This window comes from Gallinula chloropus (assembly GCF_964237585.1).
Source record: "Gallinula chloropus genome assembly, chromosome: 2".
NCBI classification, from domain to species: Eukaryota; Metazoa; Chordata; class Aves; order Gruiformes; family Rallidae; genus Gallinula; species Gallinula chloropus.
Genome location: NC_140086.1, coordinates 55,472,198 through 55,497,227, shown reverse-complemented (window position 1 = coordinate 55,497,227; position 25,030 = coordinate 55,472,198). Strand labels below are relative to the sequence as shown.

Sequence of the window (25,030 nt, the reverse complement as noted above, 5' to 3'; positions counted from 1 at the left end):
GAACAAACAACCCACAAAATACTGTGTCTCAGTCACTATGGATTTCAGCATGTGGAAGCTCAGCCTGAGACACACTGCAGCCTAGTTTTGCCTGGATACTTCGCTCTCAGAACACAGTACAACCGCGCTGTTGTCGTCTTCCAATAGAACTGGAGGACGTGCTTGTACTAACACTGAGCTTTTATTTCATTAATTTTACTAACCCCCAAAAGATCTCTCAAACGTTGCGGGGCTTTTGTTAACAGAGGAGCGCACAGCTCGAGAAGCAAGATGAACAACCTGTCTATATACAGCCTTTGAGCTTATGCAGTTAAGTCGTTCAGCAATAAAAACCTCAGAGCTAGTGGGCACACATATCACCAGAGCCATTTAAACCGCCTTATGAAAGGTTATTCCTCCGAATTCACGGGCCGTGTCACTTTGCGGCAGGAGCAGGAATCAACACGGCAGGAGACAGCCGGGGAGGGCTTCATCAGCTCCGCAGCCAACTCGTGTGGACTTCCATTTGAAGGCCTAAGTGCCCCCCGCCGCAGCCTTCATTCACACCCGCTCACAGAGGGGTTCGGCCGGCTGAGCGCTGGGGCCGCCCGCCCGCCCGCCCGGCCGTGCGTTTCCCAGCCCGTCTGTGAAAGGGACGAGGGCATCCCAGGCAGCAGGGGGCGCCCCAGCGCTGCGCCCGGGCCGGCGGGTTCCCCCTGCATCCCCACGGCGGGGTAAGGCGCGACGGGCACAGACAGGGGCTTCTTCACAGCTACGAAGCTCAGTCGTAATAGGCAGGGGCATTCGCAGCTCCTTCCCAGGGCACTGCCTGCCCAGAGTCAGTTCCTGCGCACAACGCTGATCTGTTCGGGGTCGCAGAAGATAGCAGAAGTTCCCTCACCCCACTGGGCACAGGGTAAGCAGAAGGAGGTTCCTTTCCCTGGCTAAATTTAATCCCTGTGGATCGCCCTTGCTCCTTACGGCAGTGTTCCCTAACCCTTCTCATTAAAGGATCCATTCAAAATAATGCAAACTATTACAGAACCACAGAACAGCCGGGGTTGGAAGTGACCCCTGGAGATCATCTAGTCCAACCCCCCTGCCAGAGCAGCATCACCTACGGCAGGCTGCACAGGACAGCATCCAGGTGGGTCTTGAGTATCTCCAGAGGAGGCTCCACAGCCTCTCTGGCAGCCTGTCCCAGTGCTCTGTCCCAGTCAAAGTAAAGAATGTTCTCCTCATGTTAGGCTAGAACTTGCTGTGTTCCAGTTTGTGTCTGTTGCCCCTTGTTTTGTCCCTGGGCACCACTGAGAAATGTCTGGCCCCACCCTCTTGACATCCACCTTTCAGGTATTTTTAAGCATCAATGAGATAGATCCCCTCTCAGCCTTCTCCAGACCAAACAGCCTCAGCTCTCTCAGCCTTTCCTCATACCAGAGATGCTCCAGTATCCTCATCACTTCTGCAGCCCTCCTCCGGACTCTCTCCAGTAGTTCCCTGACTTTCTTCAACCGGAGAGCCCAGAACTGGACATGGTACTTCAGACGCTGCCTCACCAGGGCAGCGCAGAGGTGGAGGATAACCTCCCTCAGCCTGCTGGCCACACTCCTCTTAATACACACGATCCCCAACATTAGGAAGTTCCAACTTAGGAAACAGCACTAGATTTTGACAAAGGAAATAAACTTTCTGATGTCCAAGAAAAATGAAGTCAAAGGTTTCGAGGCAGGAACAGCCAGAGGAGCCTCTTGTATCTTCTAGTCAAAGACATGGTTGGTAAAGAAACCACAAAAGGTATGCAAGGAAAATACAACCATGCATGTTGGACTTGCAAGAGCATGAAAACAAATGTCACAAGGTGACCTCAGTATCAAACCTAACTAAGTTTGATAACTAGCTTCTTAAGGGTCCAGATTCCACAAAGAAGAGAGGGAAACAAAGGGGCACTACCTTCTTCAGTGTTCTCTAATCCCAGACTTAGAAACTACCCAGAGAAGCTAGGCAGGCTTCAGCCTTGCTCTGCTTCACTAGAATGCAGCCATCACACCAGGTTTGTTCGATAATGGGGAAGATTCAAGACATACCCTCATCATCTCGAATACATGAAAATCAGTTAAGAAAGCTTCTTCCATGTCTTGCATCCCTCATAACAACTATAACAAGAACAGCAACTCCTCAGTCTGCAAACCTTTGATCCTCATTTATGCCCATTAGAAAACAGCAACACTTCAGCTAACTCTGACTTACACATACACAAAATTTCTGCGATTGCTTTCACACATTCCTGGTTATTTGCCCTCTCCCATGACACCCAAATTGACTGGCCTGCTCTGTTGCTGTAGTACTTCATGCATTTAAGAAGCAAGTTTCTGGTGACACCACTAAAATAAGCTTTTACCACTTAAGTTTCTACAGCAATGCCAGAGAGACTGGACAGAATCCTTTTTACTAGAAACATGCCTGCTAGATAGCCATCAGAAGCTGGAAATGAATCATCTTGGTATCTATTCTGAGGAGACAGTTCTGATAGAGATGACTGAACCCCGCAGAACAGACTGATGTAGCCATCTGAAAGGCAACGTAGCTAAGTACAATTTAAATGTTCTCTTTTAGAAGATTCAGATTTGTTTCCTTCTTTTTTTGCATATACCTGACGTCTCCTATCTTATGTTTTGTATTTGCATTGGTGGGAGGGAAGCAACAATTCCTATGTGACTATCCTTACAGCCTGAGGTGATACGGGTCATAAATTACAGTATATAAACAAGGCTGTGGAAATCAAACTTAAGCACACACACCATCTCCTGGTTCCCACCTACAGGATGTTTGAAGTTCATCAGATAAACTATAGCGCATCATTAAAATTCCAATGCAGAGAACAGTATGTTATACAAACTATTCTGAGTCCCAGAGTGTCAGAGCTAAATAATACATTGTCTTCAGGGAGCCCTTCACGCAGTGATATCGAAAATGCAGGAATAATTTAAAGAAAGAGTATCTACTTTCACCTCGCCTATAGAAATTAATGAGGCAAAAATCAGGTTAACAGAGCATGGTTAAAGATCCACCTAAGGAAAAATAAAAAAACCCAACAACAAGCAATCCCAGCCAAGAGGTCATTTTACAGTTGTGTATTAAATGACACATTCTATACATAAAAACATGTGTGTGTTACTAACATTCCACAACTGTAGGGAGACTCGGCATAGGCCTTACATTCCACGTATATAAGCAAGCGGTCATTCCTGACCTCTGATTTAGCAATGCTCCTTTTGGAGGGATGTGTAATGGGAATGATTATGAATGGGACTTTCAACCGTGACACTGAAATTAAACTGCACACATAAGCAAGCTCTACAAAGAGGTTACATTGGAGCTATTAGTAATTTTTTATGGTATCTTTTTCAGGAAAGAAACCTGAGAATTTTATCAAAATTTGTATTCGTGCAAATTACCATATAGAAAACATTTAGCTGTGTCATAGATCATTTTTTTCAGCCAAACAAACCAAAAATGCTTATTATATCTCCCTCTCCAGTTTACAAATCACACTGCTTTCTTAACACTTTTACTTCTAATGGAAATAAACACCAATTCACTAATTTTTTATTTTAGCTTCTCAGCATTTGTTTTCCTTCCCTTTTGCTCTTACTAGCATGGAATAAAAAGCTTCACCTGTTCTATGACTGCAGAAGATTAACGGTAAAACAAGTTAACAGTTTAAAGCATCAGTATCACCAGAACATGTATGTGTAGGGAAGGAATCCACATCTAAAGGAGATGAAAATCAGTAACTGGAATCCTTCAAGCACATAATCACATTTTCAGAGGTTTTTGAGGTTGTGTTGGTTTCTCCCCCCTCCTCCCCAAAAGTAATTAAAAGCCACGAGAACAGGGAGTACGCATTCATCTCGATATATACTGAACATACGTTACCCAAGGATTTGCACTACCCAACTACCTATATTTATTCTCATGAACTGCACAGCAAAAGAAACAGAGAGGCAGTATGGGGCAACGCTTTAATACCAAGTCAATAACCCTCCCTTTCTTACAGTGCCTACACACGTTGCCATTTATGACAGGGACATGAATTCTATTGCCCAGGTAGGAGAAATACTAGGGAAAAATATATATTGTGCTTTTCCACTTGCCACTTACCCCAAATTAAGCACTGAAGCGTGATGCCAAATCAGTTAAGTTGTAGCTTGGAAACAGTATGTACTCGGCTAGCAGCTGCTATAAAAAATAAAAATCTCTCTGCTTCCGGTGATGCAGATGAATTATAGATGCTGCAACAGCTACTGAGAAAGATTTCTAGACTTGGGAAGGCTGACAGCCTCGTACATTGTTGACAAAGCACAGGGTCATCTTACCCACATCCTTCCTTGGACTGTAACTGAATCATTTCAAAGAACTGTGGTCACTGTCACACAAGACAGAACTTAACTTTAGAGGATCCACGTTTTAATTCTCTCAGGCAGATGTGGGGACATAGCGAAAAAATGAGAGGAAATGGCTTATACGGGGATTAAAACTACCTCTGCAATGAAGACAAATTTCAAAATCTACTTTTCTCTATTAAATTTGTGTTCATTGCTTAACCAAAAGAATCTTCAAACTCTACTGGGAAAGAGCAGAGGCGGCGTCCCAAGTAGTGGTGGGTTATCTTCAATGAGTCACCAGAGCAACTCGCCCATTCGGAAGTACGGAGGGTGAAGCCTGGATGTTTGGCTTGTGCATGAGACACTTGGTATACACAAGCAGTTCAGCTCAGTAGGCATTTCTGCTGCTCGAGGATTAAACTCACTCTTCCTTAACTTGACACACCTTAAGTAACAGGCATACAGTCAAATACCACTGAATTCTGACACTGACGAGTTATTTTATGTCAGCCAAACAACTGGAGACAAATGTGTAGCCTCAGCCCACTCCAGCTATTACACGGGTTAACTTGAGCCATTCAGATGGCTTTAAGCCAGTATGTTTTACCTCAGCGCTAAAGCAATTTAAGTGGATCATATAGTAAGTGGAAGAATATAAAACTTCCTTCTACTCCCACGAGTACCAGTACTTCAAATGCTGCTAGAAAGCCCTCAATGCACAATTTTCTGTGTCTCCCCTGTCCCCCCACGTAGAACACAGTAACCACAAAATCAGGTGTGCTGAGGAGCAAAGAAAGGAAGTACGATTGAGGTGCTACTGTGATTACACTGACACTAAAATAGAGACCAGCAGAGACCATGCTATTGTGAGACACCTGGAGAGACACCTCCACAGCAGACAGTAACACTAACTGCACCGGAGCCAGTTCTGTTCTGTATTGCACAGAGCTCCTTCACAGCTGTCATTGGGAAAACGCCAGCATCAGAACTATGAAGAGCTTAGAACTCAACAACTGTCCCTGAACTATGGTTGTTCTTCAGTGAAAAGGAAACTTCACGTAACTGAATTCAGAAGATTTTAAATTGAGGGTTTACAGAAGCTGGGACATAAAAGAGTTCATCTGCTGTTCTTGAGAATATTGGGAAGAAACTGAGACAGCTAGCAGGCACTCTTCTACTTAAACTTTTGGCAATGGACTTAATATTTGGAAGCACTGTACATCCACCCCCTCTTCCAATGAAACAACTTTGAATAATTAGTTTTAACCAATTTATTGCCAGCAGAGATTCAGAGAAGCTCACAACAACCGACTTAACTTCTGAAAGGCTGGGCTTTACAGTAGTAAATACTTGGAAATACAGTTTGTCTGTGTGCCTTTTACAGGTGTCACCCACAACGGTTTGTCTCATCTCACGAGGACTGTGAAACTTAGTGTTTTCAGCAGAACTATTCAAAAACAAGGCAGAAGATGAAAGTTTCAACAACAAACCCAAAGCAAGCCTTTCATTGTATGGTACATTTAAAGACCATGATACTTACAGTTGGGATGCATATCTTGCTCAAGGGATTGCCATCCAGTAGGTACGAGCCATTGAAGGTCACATACTCATCATAGTACTGAGGCGCCTGAGGAATAACGCTGCACAGCAATTTACGCTTCTCTTCTATTTTCTTTCTTATGTGCAAGTATTCAAAGTAGGGGTTCGCTCTCTCAGAGCTGTATGGCTGAATCTCTTCAAGTTTCAAAGAGTCAACAATAGCTGCCAGCGACTGCTGGGTTTTCTCCTTAGCTTGCAGTAAAGAAGGGTTCACTTGCACAGGCTGAGGCACACGTGACACCTTTCTTTTACGTGGATGATGTACCTGAGCATCATCCTCTTCAGTTAATCTAATCCTGGCTTTCATAGATGCAGAGTCAGACTCTTTTTCTGATGTCTGCATGCAGCCTACAGGGTTCTGCTTGCCCTGGTTAGCAAGCATATTTGCTCTGTTCCTTGTAATTCTTTGAGGTACTTCCTGCTGTTCCACCTTCTGATCCTCAGCAATTTCTTCATCTGGTTTAACTATTTGGCTGTATTTGTGCACCTCTTCCTGTGTAATCTGTTGTGAACTATTTTCCAAATTAGATAAAGAAGAGTACTGTGGTGGATCATCTGCCAACACATTTTCTCTCTCTGCAGTGCAGGGTTTTTTATTAGCAGATTCATTCGTGATTCCCTTTGACGTTCCTGAACTCAGTTCACAGGTATCAACATCGGCTTTATTATCAACAACGTGCACTGAAAACAACTTTTCTTGTTGGGCTTTTCCATTTCTAATGTCTGAAGTATCCGCTGTGTTGCTCTCCACTTCACTCTGAGCAGTCTTACAAACAAGTTTACTGAACGTGTAGGAATTTACATTTAACTGGGAACCACTATCACTTTCAGGGACATCTTTTTCTAACTGCCCTGTAGGTACATCAGTCACCCTTTCATAGCTCTGTGAAATATCCTTTGCAGACTTCTCAGAATATACAGCAGCGGGTGCATCAGCCTTCTTAAGGTTTGAAGAGAAGAAAGCATTCTCCAGCTCTCTGGTACTAGTAGCATCTGTATTCAAAGAAGTTGTTGTAGTTTGAACTAGATTTTGTTGTTGCACAAATGATGAATCTTGACTGCTAACGCCTGGTACAGAGATGTGTTTAGACACATCTGGAAGTGGTGGGACAGGTAAAGAACAAGGCGACTGTGAAGGCAAAACCAATGCAGATTCTTGAAAACTGGAACTTCTCTTAATTTCAGCATGCTGAGGCAAAAAATCAGCTACCTGTTGCTCTTTTAACGTCCTGTTTTCAGAATTATGCACTGCTGTAGCACTGTTAGCATCTTGCTCTGATACACCATAACCCGAGTTGTTCAACTCATTGTTTAATGAATGAAGTCTGTCAGAAGGCACATCCCACGGTCTGACTGGCTGAGTCACACCGCTTTGACTACATGGCTCTACGTGTGTGTGACAGTCTTCTGAAGGGCTCATCTGAGCAGTACTTTTAACGGCACTTGTACCTGTTGTAGCCTGCTTGTTGCTAGCTGCTCCAGATGATGTAACATTTGACTGCAAACCAGACATACTACTTTGAAAATCTTTTTCAAGCACACTACACGGTAGTTCTGGTTTAGGAGAAGTGCTGTGAGTCTGAACTGATGGCAGAGCGTTCTGGTTGTTATCTTCTGACACTCGAGGCAGTTTGCTGTGTTCAGAAACAGCAGCAGGCATGCTGCACCTTCGAACCTCTACAACAGGTCTACACTCATTTAAAACCAGTTTAACATCTTCTACAGATGCTGATCTGATGTACGCTGGTGGAAGCCTGGTTGCAAACGGTGGCTTAATGCGATCTGGCAACTCGGCAAGACCATCGGTCTCTCTTTCAAGAAGGGCTGGTGATTTGGCACTTGCCAAAAATAGTGATTGTGAAACAGACATTTGGGAATCAGAACCTTCCAGTGTAAAGTCCGAGTCATATTCGATTACGGGCCTCGGTGTCGTTACTGTGGTGTGGCAAGAATCCTCAGAGCTTGCAACTGACACCATGGACACCGATCTTGAGCTCAGACCTGTCTTTTCATTTTCTGCTTTAGGGGATCTATTTAAATGATCTAAAACTGAGGAAGGCTTTATAACATGGACACTTCTCGTATCTACTGATTGTGATCTAGTACTTGTAGCATCTTTCTGCTGTTTTTCCTTCACACAAGCATCTGGCAGCTCCGAGCTTTTGGAACGAGTCAGTTCTTTGCTTTTTACTTCAGTTAATGAGTGTTTTGGTTTTTCTTTCATCTTGTTGAGTTCTAAGCAAGTGCGGTTTCTTAAACGTTCCTTCTCCTTCTGTTTTATTTTTTCTTTATGTTTTCTATGCCACTGCTCTATTTCCAGATCTTTAAGGCTGAGCATTCTTTCGAAACTAGTTTGCATTAAATCATCATTGACTAATCTTTTTTCTTTAGGTCGAGCATCCTTTGCTGCAGGAGCTGGTTTAGGCTTAAGTTTCTCATGTTCGAGTTTTAGTTTAAGTAAACTACTTTGATGCAGTTTATCTTTATGCTTGTCTCTGTCTTTGTATCGGTCTGTATCTTTATCTCTCTTATCTTTCTCTCTACCATCTGGAGTTTTCAACAAATCATCTCTTGGCTTTTCTTTCAAAGATGATGGCTTGTCATGCGCGGTTTTATTACTTTCTGCAGTACTGCATCTCCTTTCCTCTTGCAAGTGTTTTGAGTTTGCTACTGTTGAGATCTCCTTATCTTTGGATTTGTCTTTTTTTTCAAGCTCCTTTTCTTTGTCTTTAGTTCTATTTTTTTCTGGTTTAGCATATTCAGATTCTTTTTCAGACTGTTTGACTTTTCTTTCAGTGCAGTGTTTTTCTTTGCTTTCCGCCCAATGCCTGTCTTTATCAGCCTTCTCTTTATCATGCTTCTTATCAGTTTTTTCTTTATTTCTTTCTTTGTCCTCACTTTTTCTAAGAGTACCTATGCTTTTTATTTTGTCATTTTCCTTATGGCTTCTTTCTGCTAGCTGGAAACTGGGCTTCTCCTTTCCCTTCTCTGTATTTTCATTTACTTCTGCTTTTTCTTTCTCTGTCTTGTATTCATGTTTTACCTTTTTCTCTTTTTCTCCACTTTTTCTTTCCATCTTTTCAACATCTTTTTCTTTGGTGGAGGTTCTCTTTTCAGTCTTTTCTTTATTTTCCTTTGAATTTTTTTCCTGCTTTTCGGTATCTGCTTCCTTTTCTATTAAATGCATGCTGGCTGCCTCGTCCTTAAGACCAAAGCTGCAGAATTCCATTTCTTTATCTGCAAGCCTCATTTCTTTTTCTTCTTTTGTATCTTTTATTTTTTCATCCCTGAAAAACTTCTCATTTTCCTTTTTGTTCTTCTCTTTCTCCTCTTTAGCATTTCTGTCTTTCTGGAACTGTTTCTCCTTAACTAACTTATCTTCTTTTGCCATAGCTTTTTCTAGCTTTGATTTTCTGTCTGAAGAAAGAGATTCGTGTTCTGTATTTAACAACATATCTTCATTTTCATCACTTTTGAAAAAGTTCTCTTTCCAAAATTCTCTGTCAAACTCGATGCTTCTTTGAACCTCCTTAACAGTGTCTTTATGTTTATGTTTCTCCTTCTCCCCATCCTGTTCCTTTTTGTGCTTGTCCTTTTCTCTTTCTTTGTGCCTTAATTTATGCTTTTTAAGTGTTTTACCTTCCTTGTCAATCTTTCTCAAAGTATACTCTGAGCTCTCAAATGTTGAGCTATTATCTTCCTCCTTAATTTTTGGGCTAGATTTTTCACCAAATTCTAAGTGAAAATCTTTCTGATGATGCTTGCTTTTTTCTTTGTGCTTGGAGGATTTGCCACTAGAACTTTCTACTAGATACTCAGAATCTACACTGTGCTCATACCGAACTAATTCAGACTGCAATGTTATTTCAGAACCTCCTGGTGACAGGCAAGTTTTGGTGTTTTCTTGCTTTAAAGGTGTTGACTGCTTTTCACTTAGTCCACAGGGATGCTTCGGAGATTTGCCCGCAGTGATATGAAACAGGTGCAAAGAAGAATCTTCTTTTGGGGTGAAAGACTTCTTAAAGGTTTCTTCCTCTCTAGTTTTATCTAAAGAATCTAACCCAGAAGGTGCTACATTTGTTACTCTAGCATTTTCTTTTTCTTGCTTTAGCTCTTGATTCTCTTTATTTTTGCTCTGATTTTTTACTTTCCTTTTAACTTTGCCCTTTTGCTTGTGTTCATTTGTAACCATATAGTCTTTCTTCACTCTGACATCGGCATTCGATGTCTCTGAAATAGAGCAAGGAGAGACTATCTTCTTGTCCTGAAGTATTTCTTCATCTGAACTCTCAGAACTTGAATACAGCACTCTAGATGGTTTCTGTTTTTTGCTTTTAAATGATTTTAAGACCACTTTTTCTTGTTTCACAAATAAGGTATTCTTTTCAACTTCAGTCTCCTCCTCTTTCCTTAGGTCTTTTCGAAGAATATGTCTGTCGTCGATCATTTTCTTCATCTCATCTTCATCATCATCTTTAAACTCATACTCATCAAGAGCAGATGGAAGCGGTGCCTTACTAGGGACCGTTTGTTTGTTGCTATTTGCTACAGGGTCCTTTTCTGCTTCTGAATCAACATTGCCCTCTACACTGGAAGGATTTACAGATGGAGCTTCTTCAGAGTCTAGAGTAAGAAAACAAAAAAAAAAAAAAAATCAGTTGAACACTGATGGGACATTCTTCACACTTTGACTCAGGACAAAATAGTTTAGTTCAGCTTTCACATGGCTACACAAATGAAAGAAGAAAAAGAACACTCAAAGCACAGAATAAACCTCACTAGAATTAAGTTTTTTAAGAATAAACAAAAGGTCACAAAACAAAGTGCTCTCCACACTTTACAGCTGTCACTCAGGTATGCGGAAATATTAATTAGCATTTATACCCCAACCTAATAAAAGCAGTGCACTTGAAATTTTGAAAGTCTTATCTGTTGTGTGTGTTTCAACAGCAGATAAGCTTTTATTCTTCAGAGACAAAGAGCTGCTTGTGTAAAGAATTTTCCACACATACCTGATACAGACAGCCTAAAGTAGATCATACTATAATTTACTGCAACTGGTCTCTGCTATACGAGTATGTTGTACTGGATGCCTTGAACTTGCAAGTCCAGAATGTAAAACCTCTCAACTGTTCCTAAAATTAAATTTTAGGAAACATATGGAATGTTATCACCATCTGATCATATGAATGAATGAAAAACCTAAACCACAAATATCTTTACAAAATATTTCTGGCTCTATTTTTTTCCTCCAAATAAGGTTCCAAGTCAAGCCTCTTCAACTGAATCTAGTAGTTTGCTTTTTAAAAAAAAACAAGTATTGTAATATTCAGTAGTATGCACTAGACATTTGACAGGACGAATTAAAAGTACAATAAGAGTTTGAAATAATGGTGTGGGGAAAGGGATGAAGCAGTTTGAATGAGAAAAAAAAAGTTGTTCTACTGCTAAGATTCCCCCATGTTTCCAGTAGGATCCTCTGTGGACCAGCTGCCAGTATGCAATGGTTAAGCGCACACCTTGCCAGCAGGCTTTGCAACTACTTTATACTCAACAACACAGTATCAATAAAATAGATTCCAGAAGTTCCTCTTGTCTTCTATAATATCTGCAGCACTCAGAGCATATTAACAGTTCTGTGCTACCAGCTTTTCATCTATTCCCCCCTCACCCATATGCACATGTCATCATTTTCCTGCCTTAACTCTAACCACTCCTTGCAGCTTTGTCTGTGCCTCCCCTTCACCCTTTCCCTACAAGGCAGCCGCTGCCTGTCCCTATTTGCATTGCCATTAACAGCCTTTCCCCATTCCAAACGCATCTGAGTGCTTACTCCTTGCTGACCAAAGGTAAAGCAATGCAAGCACAGGAGGAGATGGATCACCTCTGTGCTACGCCTGACTCCTTGAAAAACTGCAGAGAACACTCTGCTCTTCTTGGAGGCCGGCCCGGGGAAACTAAGCAATACCCTGCACAGACAGGCAACTGTTGAGGAATCAATTGCTAAATAGCAACAAGTTTTTGTTATGCATACGTAAAAATAGTTTTCTTAAGATTCATGATTTGGCAAAGCTGTAGCAGATTCTGTGGAGCAATGGCATGACAATCTCTTACAACAGAATGACTGGGCACTGTGTTTCAGGCTATTCTTCCAATGCCAAAAAGCTAACACTGCATCAGAACGTTTATCAGCTCTTATTTTTTTTTTTTGCTTGACTATAGCAAAACCTTCAATAGAAAAGTCCTAAGGGGCTGCAGGTTTTCAGGAGTTGTTTTGTTTGGGTTTGGGGTTTGGAGTTTTTTTGTTCATCTGTTTAGTTGGGTTTTTTTGTTCATTTGGGGTTTATTATTATTGTCAGGGAAAAAGAAACTGACTCTAAGAATCATGTGACACAGTGCTCTCTCTCATGTAATTTTTAAAGAATCACTGAATGGCTGAGGTTGGAAGAGGCCTCTGTAAGTCACCTGGTTCAACCTCACCACTCAAGCAGGGACGTGCAGGGCCAGTCTCCCAGAACAATGTCCAGATGGCCTCTGTGTATCTCCAAAGACGGAGGCTCCACAACCTCCCTGAACAACCTGTGCCAGTGCTTGGTCACCCTCAAAGTAGTTTCCTGCTATTCAGAGGGAATCTCCTGTGTTTCAGGTTGTGTCCACTGCCTGTGGTCCTGTCACTGTGCACTACTGGAAAGAAGCTGGCTCTGTCCTCTTTGCACCCTCACTTCAGGTATTTGTATACGCTGAGGAAATCACGCAGAGCCTTCTATTCTTCAGCCAGAAGTGTCCCAGCTCTCAGCCTTTGCTCGCAGGAGAGATACTGCAGTCCCTTGATCATCCTCTTCACCCTCCACTGGACTCTCTCCAGTATGTCCACATCTCTCTTGTCCTAGAGAGTCTGAACTGGACCCAGCACTGCAGCTGTGGCCTTGGCAGGGCTGATCAGAGGGGAAGGATCACCTCCCTTCTTGCAACACTCTTCCTAACACAGCCCAGGACACCATTGGCTTTCTTTGCGGCAAGGACGCATTGCTGCTTAATGGTCAACTTGGTGGTCACCAGGATCCCCAAGGCCTTTTCTGCAGAGCTGCTCTCCAGCTGGGCAGACCCCAGCATGTACAGGTGCTTGGGGTTGTTTCTCCCTAGGTGCAGGAGTTCCTATTTCCCCTTGTTGAACTACATGACCTCATCTGCCTAGCTTTTCAAGGTCTCCCTGGATGGCAGCACAACCCTCTGGTGCATCAGCTGCTCCTCCTAGTTTTGTGCCATGAGCAAATTCTTGATGGCACACTCTACCCCGATCATTACTGAAGATGTTAAACAGGACTGGGCCCAGCACTGACCCCTGAGGTACACTGCTAGTTACTGGCCTCCTACTAAACTTTGTGCCATTGATTACCTGCCCCCCACCCACAGCCACTCAGCCAGTTCTCAATCTACTTCTTCAACTCAAAAGAATCTGAATCCCTGAAGAATCTGAGAAAGCAGAGTGAAGAGTTCCTGTCTAACACTCAAGGAAATTGCTCATGAAAGTTATTCATGGCCAAGAAACCTTTTGCTTCCAAGGAGACAGTAGTTCTTTTTGTGCCCCAAGTTGTCATACCTGCTCCTTATTCTGCAGAAATACAGTAGGGGCCAAGAATTACTGACTCCACATAGCCAAGCTACTGACTGTCCACCTTCAGAAATCAGTGAGTCACGCACTGGCAAGGACTTAATTTTACTGAGTGTAAGCAAGGTATGCCCACGTGAGACACTAGCTCCCAATTCATCTGCTAAGGATGTGAAATAAGTGACTTTGTGGATATTTTCCCCTAAGGTCTCTCAGAAACCACTTTGTATCACCACAAGTTTGGTGTTTTCCCCTGTATCTTTCTTTACTAGGTAAAACCCACCATTCTGAGGTAGGCTTAATTAGGATAGTGGGAAGGACTTGTTAAAGAGAGAGATGAAAAGAGTCAGAATAAACATTTCAGACAGTTCAACTGAAAGATCTGAATACCACTAAAACTAAAAGAGGAAATAGATCTTTGCAATAGGAATTGCTTCCTGCAGCAAGTCTTAATAGCTAACACTATACAAAAGATTAAAACCACTTCAGGTGAACTGATGCACTTGGAAGTATGCAATTAAATGGCTACTTTTACCTGAGCAACTGTCCTCATCATCAGAGAGGGGCACCTCTCTTTTCAACAGCATTTCCAACTCTTCTGTTTCAGCAACATCAACAGGTCTCTCCCCATGCTTATTGGCTTGAAAAGGATTTCCACCATGCCGAAGCAGCAGCTTCACAATCTGCAGCATTAAATAAATGAACTTTTAGGTTTTCCACAGCACAGAACTTGACCAGCGCACAAAATATGGATAAGGTGATGTTTTCAACTTTTTGCTTTACATAGCAGATTGCACACAGAGCAATGAAATGAGATATATAAAGGAAGAGTAATTTCTGCATATAGTTTGCAGAAAAGAACAGTAAATCCAGAAATTTATGTAAATACCTGCAGCACTTCAGTTATCTTCTCCACTAAGTCATTACTGGTAATTTTTTTTAATGTTAAGAATATATATGTGTGTATCAGTCCATAAACAAGTATATAAAAATAAATGTAGGATATACACCTTTAAATATTTTTCTATATACACACACATGAAGCCAAACAGAACAGTGTACTGTCTGTACACATTTTTTCTTTTGAGAAATGTATTCAGTAGAAGTGTCTCAAAAAAAGTCACTAAATGTTCATTTCAAAATAAGGAAAAACAATTCAATATTTAGGAAGACAGATACTGGTAGGAAATAGCGGACAACAGAACCAAGATTGCAAGAAGCAAGATTGCAAGAAGCAAGACTGAAGTAGTGGAACCAAACCAACTTTAAGATGCCCCCGAAACAGCAAAAGCAGAATTGTAAAACCATATGACAGCAATAAGGTCAGTCAGGATTTGTTCTAAAGACTGAACTTCTCAAGCTACTTATTTATTCCCCTCCCACTCCCCCTGTGCACTCACGTTTCTATGCCCGCTGCTAGCAGAGTCATGAAGCGGCGTGTCATCATCCAAGCCCTGTGTGTTCACGTCAGCTCCTGCTGCTATCAGGACTTTAGCAACATCGTAGTAACCAACATTACAAGCTTCGTGCAGCGGCGTCCAACCTGAAGTGAAGAATATTAAATGCAAGTTTGAAAGGTGAAAGGTTTAAGCTTGGGGATTTCTTCTCCTGTACTACAGGTCTCTACTGCCTTCCAACATTTCAAAATACGCTACCACGCAGCAGCTGGCAGGAAGGTAATGCCACCCATCTGATGAACAATGTGTACACTTTATAAACTTTAAGCCTGATGCCACATTCTAAATTTTAGCATGATGAAATTGAACACAGAAATCACTAATCAAACAGTAGAAGATGAAATCGGTTTCAAAACCTCCAGTGTTGGGAAAACATAAATAGCATTATTCTATATGGAAACAGTTTGAAAGCCACACTATTGGAAAGAAATGATCATAACCAGTGCTCCTTCAGAGCTACTGAACGCGTATCAGGAATCACCAATAACATTCACCAGATATTAGTCTAGATAGCAAACTACTGATATTGGCACAGAACTTATTCCTGCTATTTCCTACAATATTAGTAATTTTTAGTAATACTGATTTCTACAATGATAATCTGAAATTCAGTGCTCATTTTTTGTAGCAGATCCTCAATTGAAGACAATAATCCTTACCTCAATTTCCTCTCTCAAACTTGATGCCCTCTACTTTGCAGCTGCCCTGAACTTCTAGCCTGCTGTTGATGCCTCCTCACAGCCCAGTTCTGGGTAGGCATTCAACTGCTGGTTCCAACATAACCAGTGCAAGTCTGGAAGAGTTTATTCACTTTAACTCTGCATCTAATCAGTAATGGTCTGAAGAGGAGGTGCAAGAAACCCCTAATTTATCTAATCCCTCAGTAAGGTAATTTCACATCCTCATCTCTCACTCAATTTCCCAACCGCCACTCATTTAAATTTTAAAAAAAGCTTTAATTAAAAAAAACCCTGCTACCTTATTTCTTATTCTACAGCAAAACACTTCTTCCAGGTCTTCATGTACTGAATTTTCTCTCCTGTCATCACTTGGGTCACTCACTTCCAAAACTTCCTGGCTACCACCTCCTTTCTATTTTCTTGTCATTTGCCCTCTCCCCCACTCACCCACAATGACAACTCTTCTGCTCTCAGCCCTCTGATCCCTGTCTTCTTTCTCCTTATTAATTATCTTTGTAATTAATTCTTCTCCATATTTTACTGCTTTGCTTTTTTCTCCTATCACAATGTCCAGCCTGCCAACTCCAGTTCTGGCTTGCTCTCAACATCTGATCCCTTTACTCCTGTTCTCACGCAGCGGAATCATTCTGGCAGATACCCCATGAACAGGGTTACTTCCTCCATTACTAATTCATTTTCTGCTCCTTTAGTTCTGCCAAATTCTTAGCTAAAAACTCTAATTCTCTAAATTTCACCGCATCCTTAATTCTTATTTTTCTCCACTCATGACTCACTGCTCAAATCCTCCCCCCTCTTCTTGACTTCTTCCTCAGCACAGCATTTTGAAGCTCAGCCACCTCTGCCTCTCGCTTTGAATTACCAACGTAAAAGTATCTCTCTTGATCCCAAACACCTCCTCCAGAGTTCTGAATGAAGTCTCTAACCGCTCGCTCCCAACTGATCCTCAGAACCAGCTCTCAGCTGTTCTCCTCATCCTTTCATCTGCCTTTCAAATTAATTAAATATCTGTACTGGGTCAGGCTGGGATAAAGCTACAAAGTCAACCTCCTTCCTGGTAGCCCACAGAGTGCTGTGCATTGCATTTGGGGCTAAAACTGCGTTTTTAATATGCCAGTCTTTTGGCTATGCTGAACAGCGCTTGTATGCTGTCAAGGCTTTCTCTACCCCCCCACCCTCTCCCTGCCTCAGGGAAGAGGTTGGGAGGAGGGACAGCCAGGACAGCTGACCCAAACTGACCAAAGGGATATTCTATGCCATATGATGTCATGGTCAGCAATAACTGCTCGGGGAAAGAAGGGAGGAGGGATGTTCGGAGTTACGGTGTTTGTCTTCCCAAGCAACCGTTACACCTGCTGAGGCCCTGCTTCCCAGGAAGTGGCTGGATGTTTGCCTGCAGGTGGGAAGTAGCAAATTAATTCCTCTTCTTCTTTTTCTTGCACGTGCAGCATTCGATTTTCTTATTAAACGGCCTTTAACTCAACACATGGGGGCTTTCTTCCATCTTATTTTCTTCCTCTGCCCTGCTGAGGAGAGGAAGTCAGAGAGCAGCTGGGTGGGCGCCGGGCAGTCAGCCAAGGCTAAGCCACTACCACATCCCTTCTTGAAGCTTTTCTATCCTCCCTGTGATTTCTATGGGTCTGCCTTCTCCTGAACCTCCCCCTCCTTTTCTAAAATTGCTCTTGTCAAGAAGTACTTCTCATCTTCCATCTCAGTTTCTACTTCTGCTTCCTTTCTTTTCTTCCTCTACATTGTAGTCCTGGCCAGCCTCATCTTCAAACACAAATTCAGCTACCTTCTTTAAAGCAAGAAATTACTGGTCTGTTTCTTACCCAAAATCAAGATGCTTGCCCCTCTCATTAATACTTTCTCTTGATGTCAAGTTTGAGCTGAACAGTAATTGTACTAAACAGCTGGGTCTTGCAACCTCAGCTCATCTCATGTAATTCTCACAATCACCATTCAGACCCAGCAACCGAGCAGCTTTAGCAGGCCTTGCTGTAGGTCAGGCTAAAATTCTCATTCAGACCTTCACTGTATTTTTGCTTCTGTTGTGCAAGGCTCCCACAAACCTGGAACTGCTATTGCTGCCTGATTATGCTACTGAGAAATCTCAATATTATCCTTATTGCCTTGGGATACCAGCAGCTCTCCACAAGTTTTGTCACCTTTTCTTCAGCATTATCCTTCTCACTGGGAGCAGAGTCTTTCTGAACCAAACCAAAAGCAAGATGGCCTTTTCTTATATCTACTTCCTTACTTTGCCATGATCCACTTCCGCAGGTGCAAAAAAGCCAACGTTGAGAGGTAGAGTATTAGGAGCAGTTATGCTGGTTATATAAAGTGCACTTCATACTTGCATTATTTTTAGAGCTGGCTTTGCATTTAAGAGAGAATCATCAACTGCATCTTATCTTTTTACAGATGTCTCTCAGACTCACACCCTACAACCACCTCTGCACGTCACCCAAACCTTTATCCTCCAATTTACCATTCCTTTCACTCAGTTCCACCTCTTCTCTGTACCCTAACGTCCAAAACCTTAATCTCTACCCAATACCAGCTCCTAAGTCTTAAGCCCTTTTACCCTGGTTGAGGAAAACACAGCAAGTACTTATCTCAGTATGTATGTGCATTTAATTTGGTGCCTGGCCAACCAACAACTGGCAACTACTGAACTCAAAACTACAGGTTCTATCTTTTGTGAAGATTTGGTGATCTTGTATTTACTCTGTTGGGTATTTTTTAGTAAAAAACTCTCACAGTAGTTAAGTTTCTGGGTATCAAAAGCAAAACAGGCAGAAGTTTGCCATCAGGTTCCAAAAATTTGTTTAGGATGTCTAACAGACAAACACACCTTAAAGAAAGATAACACATGCAGGATACTAAAAATATGGTGTGAATTACAACTTACCTTAAAGCCCATCAATCAGTGCTGATATCACAGCCAATACTGACATCAAAACTATCATAAATTCAGCAGGGCTAGACAACAAGCTCAACTTATACCACGCATCTGCTTTGGTGCAGATTAGCTGTCCCAGTTAGACAACATCATATGTTACAGTGCTACCATCTTCACTGTTACTAAACTCTGCATCTCCTCACATAGCCTACAATCCCATTATCAATTGCCAAGTATAATTCTACAAAGGTCAGCAAGCATGTAGTCCTGGTTCCAGCCAGGACAGAGTTAGGGGACCCAGGACACATGCACACGTACTTTTGTAAATATGTAGTATGCGAGGTCCCAGGATTTGAGAATTTTGAATACTTTAAAGTTGTATTTTTCATTTGCATGTAGCATGAAATGAAATCAAGCCTCTGATAACAACTCCAGCATTCATTTTGAATTTGTACAGTTAAGAGAACAGGTATCAACTTACCTGCAAAATCTTTTACATTCACGTTTGCACCTAAACTGATCAGCTCCTTGACCTGTTTAACATCCCCTCGGATTGCTGCCATATGCAGAGGAGTTTCCCCTCGTTCATTTCTCTTGTTAACTTTGTCTTTTTGCCTTGATGAAGTGCTTGGAGTTTTCTTTTGTGCTGGTGTTTGTAAGGGATGATTTAAGGTGGAATCTATAAAAGAAGTTTTTAATGGTCACTGTAAGTTATTTAACACTTTTTATTTTGCCTCATTTTAACACTTGCATTCAAAGATGACAATAATCAGTGAATAATTATCTTTGAATAAAGATGTATCATGTACATCATGTACAACATGTACATGTATACATGGTACATGTTGATACATGTATCAACACAATGCCTATTTCCAATGTGCAAAAGGGTATTTTGCAAAATCTCACTATTTTGAAGTAGGTTTCAAGGACAGATGAAGCCTACCCAAACTACCAGGTTCAGATAACCCAGTATAAATTCTGTTGAAACAAGACAAAGCATGACCATGCAGATTCGTATCTACCCTGCTTCCCCTTCCTCCAGCATAATTTTTATGTAGTAGGAATGCCAGTTTTAAGGAGTGCTGTCTGTGTATTGCCCTCTGCACTTCTTCAGCTGTGTAAAACACAAATGTTTTACTGGATAATTTCTTGAGGAAATGCAGCAATTCCATTTAAATGCCAATTCTGTAAAAAATGTTACACCTGTAGAACATATACATAAAGACTTTTTAAAAACAACTGGACCGAGGGGAGTTTGAAGTTCTGAATTAAAAACTAGGAGCCTCCCCTCTCCCATTACACCCTAAGGAAACGATCTGGTTTCCTTATAAATTAAATCCTGCTCCAAATTGAGACAAGACAGAAGTTAAAATTTATTAACAAAAAAATCCATTTTAAAATAATACTTGTGGAACAGTGTTTGAAAAGCAAAAATAATCAGAAGAAGAAAAGATATTTTCAGGTTTTACAAGTACCAGCTTTGCACATAAATCAAGAAGGTCAAGAATTTTTCATCAAATTCCTTGTCAATGCAAAACAATTTTAACAGAACTAGGAGTAATTAAAAAAATAAATCAGTAAGAACTGTTGAAAAATATCAGGGTTCAGAACATTCTGATCACAATAGAATTACACAGGCAGGGTGAAGAAAACTTTTAACTTCTTAATATCACCTGGACTGTTGTCTCTTGCTGTCATCTGCATGAGAAGGGCCATCTGTTTGCGCTCTGACAGAGGATAACCAAAGAGAATGCTAACTGGGGTTGATTTCTTATTTGCAGCATCCTTCTTCATTTTCTTTTTCTCCGGACCTTCTTTTTCTGGAAATATTAACATTTAAAAACTCAAACTGCTGTTCTATTAAAACATTTCTCTAGAAATAAACCCATCCTTTTAAGGTTTGTGAGCTGGTGAATGGTGGCAGGTGATGAAAACCAGAAATCGCATCTTTGCGTTACACTTTTGGTTACCTGTTCTAATCAAATCATATCAGGATAAGAAGCTACTGAATTAATACTTAAAGCTGTAAGGACAATTAGTAAAAAAAAATCTAGAAGGTCAAAAGCCTGTTTCACAGCAGGAAGACTGTGTATGTCACAACTTTAATTTTCAGAGAATGAAGCCAGGCGCTGTAAGATCAGCTTGTCAACTTTCAGCCTTGGATACAGACCCGAGACACTGCTCTATTCTACTTCATGTTAAAAATTAGGAAAAGACTTTTTAATACTGGTATTTGTTAAGATAATTGGATAAAAGGTTGTCTCACTGGAACTCATCCTGTTACTGCATTTTACAGCAACTTCTCCTCCAAAAATTAATATCCTTCAAAAACATACAGCTATTTTATATACATAGCTTCTTTCCTTTTATCAATATTTATGGAAGTTGTTTAATATTTCATGTCCAAGTTTTAAACCAGGAGCTAAAATTACACATCTGAATAAACAGATCATTTCTAAAGCTATTCAGGATCTACAAACTCTCACAGATCTTCAGATTGGTTAAATATGCTCTGAAATCAACAACTTTTTAATACCTAATGAATTAAAACCCAAGCATTTTACTTGGGTAATTTGGAAACTTAGGTCTATGTCTTCTATCCTCTTCAAGAAGTTTTTCCTTCATTTTTCTATATGAAGGTCTCTTAAACCAAACATGGGCATTTAGGTTTAAACATGATTAAAACCAACTGATTTGTGACTAAGTGACTGACTAAATAATTTTTCAACCAGAGCACTACTCAATGAACTTACCATCAAACAAGTACAAACTCTTGATGTATGAAAATCCTTTTGGTACAACTATTCTGCATAGATCTTCCTACCTGGTCATTTTTGTTCAGCTGTATTTTCTAGAGACATTAGTTTCCATTTATGCATAGTGAAGACAATTTGTTTTCTGTAATTCTCTCATCTTTCCAGGCAACTGCTCTTTTTTTCTGTCTTAACAACTTAATATCTAATTCAACATTTCACAGCTTGTAAGTGCCTTATATTACTTGTTAGATCTATAATGTCTACCTTTTTCTTCAGACCCCCTAAGATTACTACTTGAACATAAATTCACTGAATGTAAAAAATGGCTCAAGAAACTTTCATCCCAAATGAGAGGATTTGGAACTAATGAAAGAGTTAAGGATAATTCTAACCACCGCTGTCAGGAAGAAATGGTCTCAGGAATATTCTAACAGGCTCTTTCAGCAGAAACAACAGGAAACAAAGCTCAGATCTAAAAATTACAACAGGGAATATATAACAAATGAAAGAGGGGGCAGGGTGAAAAGATGTTGGACTGATTAACCAGACTCAGCCACATGAGAATGCTAGAATTTGGCTGGGAATTGGTTGAGGCTTGCTTGAGTATTGTTACTATTAGTTAAATAAGCCTGGCTGCCACACTGATCTCTTTAGCTCTTTGTGTTAGAAGTTATTTCATCTACAACCAGCTACCATCTGATGAACCGATCATGCAGTTCTCCACTTCTGCCTTAGGCCCTCTCTGTGGCTGTCCTCACTTCATCTGTTTCCTCTCAACTCATTTTCTGCCTTCCCAGCCTTCTCTCAATCTCATCCTCTGGGCTTGATGACAGAGGCAGGCCCTGCTCGAAGCACAGGAAGGCTTCTGAACAGCACACATCTTGGATTCCACAGTGACCAATATGAAATGCAGGACTTATACAGACTAAACACTTAAGAACAAGACTACTTGAAGAATGGAAAGCTATTTACCTATGTCCATAATTTAAAAAACCCAAACAAAAACAACAACCCTACAAACATACCCATCTTGTTTAAAAAGGAAATGAGATCACTTTTATGGAACTAACTGATGAGATTTTTCTAAACTGGATGAATCTCATACTTGTGAGTATCTAGAAATTCACTCAATATCCAAATCAGCTGTACTGATGCACTGGAAGAGTCTCTGCATAGGAAAATCTAAATAAAGAATACTTCCTCTCTCCAAGGACAAGGTATGACATACCCTTCATGGACTAATTTACTACTTCTGTCAAAGGAACACGTTTATGTTTGTCTGGTGTGTTCTGCTGTGCCTGAATTTATGGTATTTACTGCTCAGGATTCCTTTATTGAAAAACACATTAATTTTAATTCTGAATTACTCCATAGAATTTTATAGCTAAACAACCTTCATAATATAAAGCCCAATCTATCTGGACAATATTCCTTTTGCAATGTAGGCTTTTCACTTAAAATTAAAAAAAGAACAACTTTTAAATACTCAAGTTATGTGAAACAGTGGTTTAGGTGCATTTGAGCACTTCTAGAAGGGCTTCATGAAATTCACTCACAGTACTGGCACAAGGAACATTAGAATCACCAGCAATTATTTTAGGAGAACTTATGCTTGACAGATTATGTCCCAAGGCAATGAATAACATATCTGTGTTTTTTTATTTTAAATAATTTGAATAAATTACAAATTCTCAGTCATAATTTCTAAATGTTTTAGGAAAAATCAATTATTAAATAATGTACCATGTGGATTTCTCTAAACAAATCATGCCAAACTAACAGAATATTCAATTTGGCAAAATAACCACCACAGTGGACAAAGGAAATAAAGCAAAAAGACCAAATTCAACCTTCAGGGCTCATGATAGTCTGGTTTCATGGAAAACTATCATAGTACAAATTGTAAGGAATAACTGGATTAAGGAGTAGGACCATGCAAAGACAAAATGCAAACTGCTTGAAGTAACGTTTCTAAAGGAGTTGTAAGACCAAGTGATATACAACTAAAGACTAATACACCAACATTATTATCAACAACTGCAGAAGACAGATGAAGCTGATCAATTCTGCACATGACAAATTTAAGAGACAGAGTTACTGAGATCTGTGCGACTGTAGTAGTCTGACTGAAGTTATTCTATAGAGAAACACATCATCATTGACTGCTGCTTCCTATCCTCAGTGAAAGAGAAAGATTAGAGTGTTATGAAAAGACCTCACAGTATACCGTGCTGTAGAGATACCAAGGTATCTAATTAATTAAGTTTATGGCACATGCATTTAACCAAACCAACACACGTAGTATGTATCTATCATAGAATCACAGAACGGTTTTCGCTGGAAGGGAACTCAAAGACCATCTACTTCCAACACCCTGCCATGGGCAGGGACACCCTCCTACTAGACACAGTTGCCCCATCCAACCTGGCCTTGAACACTGACAGGGAGGGGGCAGCCACAGCTTCTCTGGGGAACCTCTTCCAGTGCCTCATCACCCTCACTGTAAAGAATTTTTTCCTAATATTTAAGGTAAATCTCCCCTCCTTCAGCTTAAACCCATTACCTTAGTCTTATCACTACACACCTTTGTAAACCATCCCTCTCCAGCTTTCCTGTAGGCCCCTTTCAAGTACCAGCAGGCTGCTTGAAGGTCTCCCCAGAGCCTTCTCTTCTCCAGCCTGAACAACCTCAACTCAGCCTGTATTCATAGGAGAGCTGCTCCAGCCCTCTGATCACTGTCATGGCCCTCTCTGGGCTTGCCCCAACAGTTCCGTGTCCTACCTATGTTTGGGACCCCAAAGTTGGATGCAGTACTCACAAGAGTGGAGTGGCACTTGACCTGCTGGTCACGCTCCTTTTGATGCAGCCCAGGATAGGATTGGCTTTCTGGGCTGCAAGCACACATTGCTGGGTCATACTGAGCTTCTCATCAACCAATATCCCCAAGTCCTTCTCCTCAGGGCTGCTCTCAATCCATTCTCCCCCCAGCCTGTAGCTGTGCTTGGGATTGCCCTGAACCATGTGCAGAACCTTGCGCTTGGCTTTGCTGAACTTGCTGATGTTCACACAGGCCCACCTCTCAAGGTGCCTCGGTATGACATCCCTTCCCTCCAGCACATCAAACGCACCACAAAACTTGGTCTCACCAGAAAGCTTGCTGAGGGTGCACTTGATCCCCCTGTCCATGTCACCTACAAATATACTAAATAGATTTTTGCTGTTGCTCTGATGAAAAGTGCAGATGTGATGACAGCCCTCTGTTGGAGGACTGTCCAAACCAGGACAGTTTAACAGGCACACCTCTGCACAGTAAAAGAAACTGAGAATAGGATGCTGTTGCTTAAAGACAGGTACATAGTGAGATTTTAGGTGCTGTCTTTGTCTCACTGGTGTCTTCAGAAGGCCACAGGTCTCTTGTGACTCACCTTATCTTTCAACCCTGTGCAGATTTCTCAGCTACTTAGAGCATCTCAAGTAGCACTGCATGACTATATTTAGGCAACTGAACTCAGTCCTAACCAGTATGAAATTATTAAGAAAGCAACCTACAGGCTAAATCTGAAAATATCTAATACTAATTAAATAGCTGGGTTATCAAGCACTGGAACAGGCTGCCCAGGGAAGTGGTTGAGTCACCCT

The 25,030-nt window shown here is 41.1% G+C and overlaps 1 protein-coding gene across 1 annotated transcript in view; it reads right to left on the bottom strand.

Annotated features, from left to right (window-relative positions):
* The window catches only part of ANKRD12 (ankyrin repeat domain 12), a 66,389-nt gene that overhangs the window by 7,212 nt on the left and 34,147 nt on the right, over positions 1–25,030 (bottom strand). Inside the window, exons 4-8 of the mRNA XM_084280368.1 lie at positions 20,309–20,455; positions 19,114–19,311; positions 14,973–15,115; positions 14,108–14,255; positions 5,905–10,586 (exon numbers count right to left, since the gene is read on the bottom strand). Of these exons, the coding sequence (XP_084136494.1) occupies positions 5,905–10,586; positions 14,108–14,255; positions 14,973–15,115; positions 19,114–19,311; positions 20,309–20,455 (5,318 nt within the window). The remainder of the gene's footprint in view (positions 1–5,904; positions 10,587–14,107; positions 14,256–14,972; positions 15,116–19,113; positions 19,312–20,308; positions 20,456–25,030) is intronic.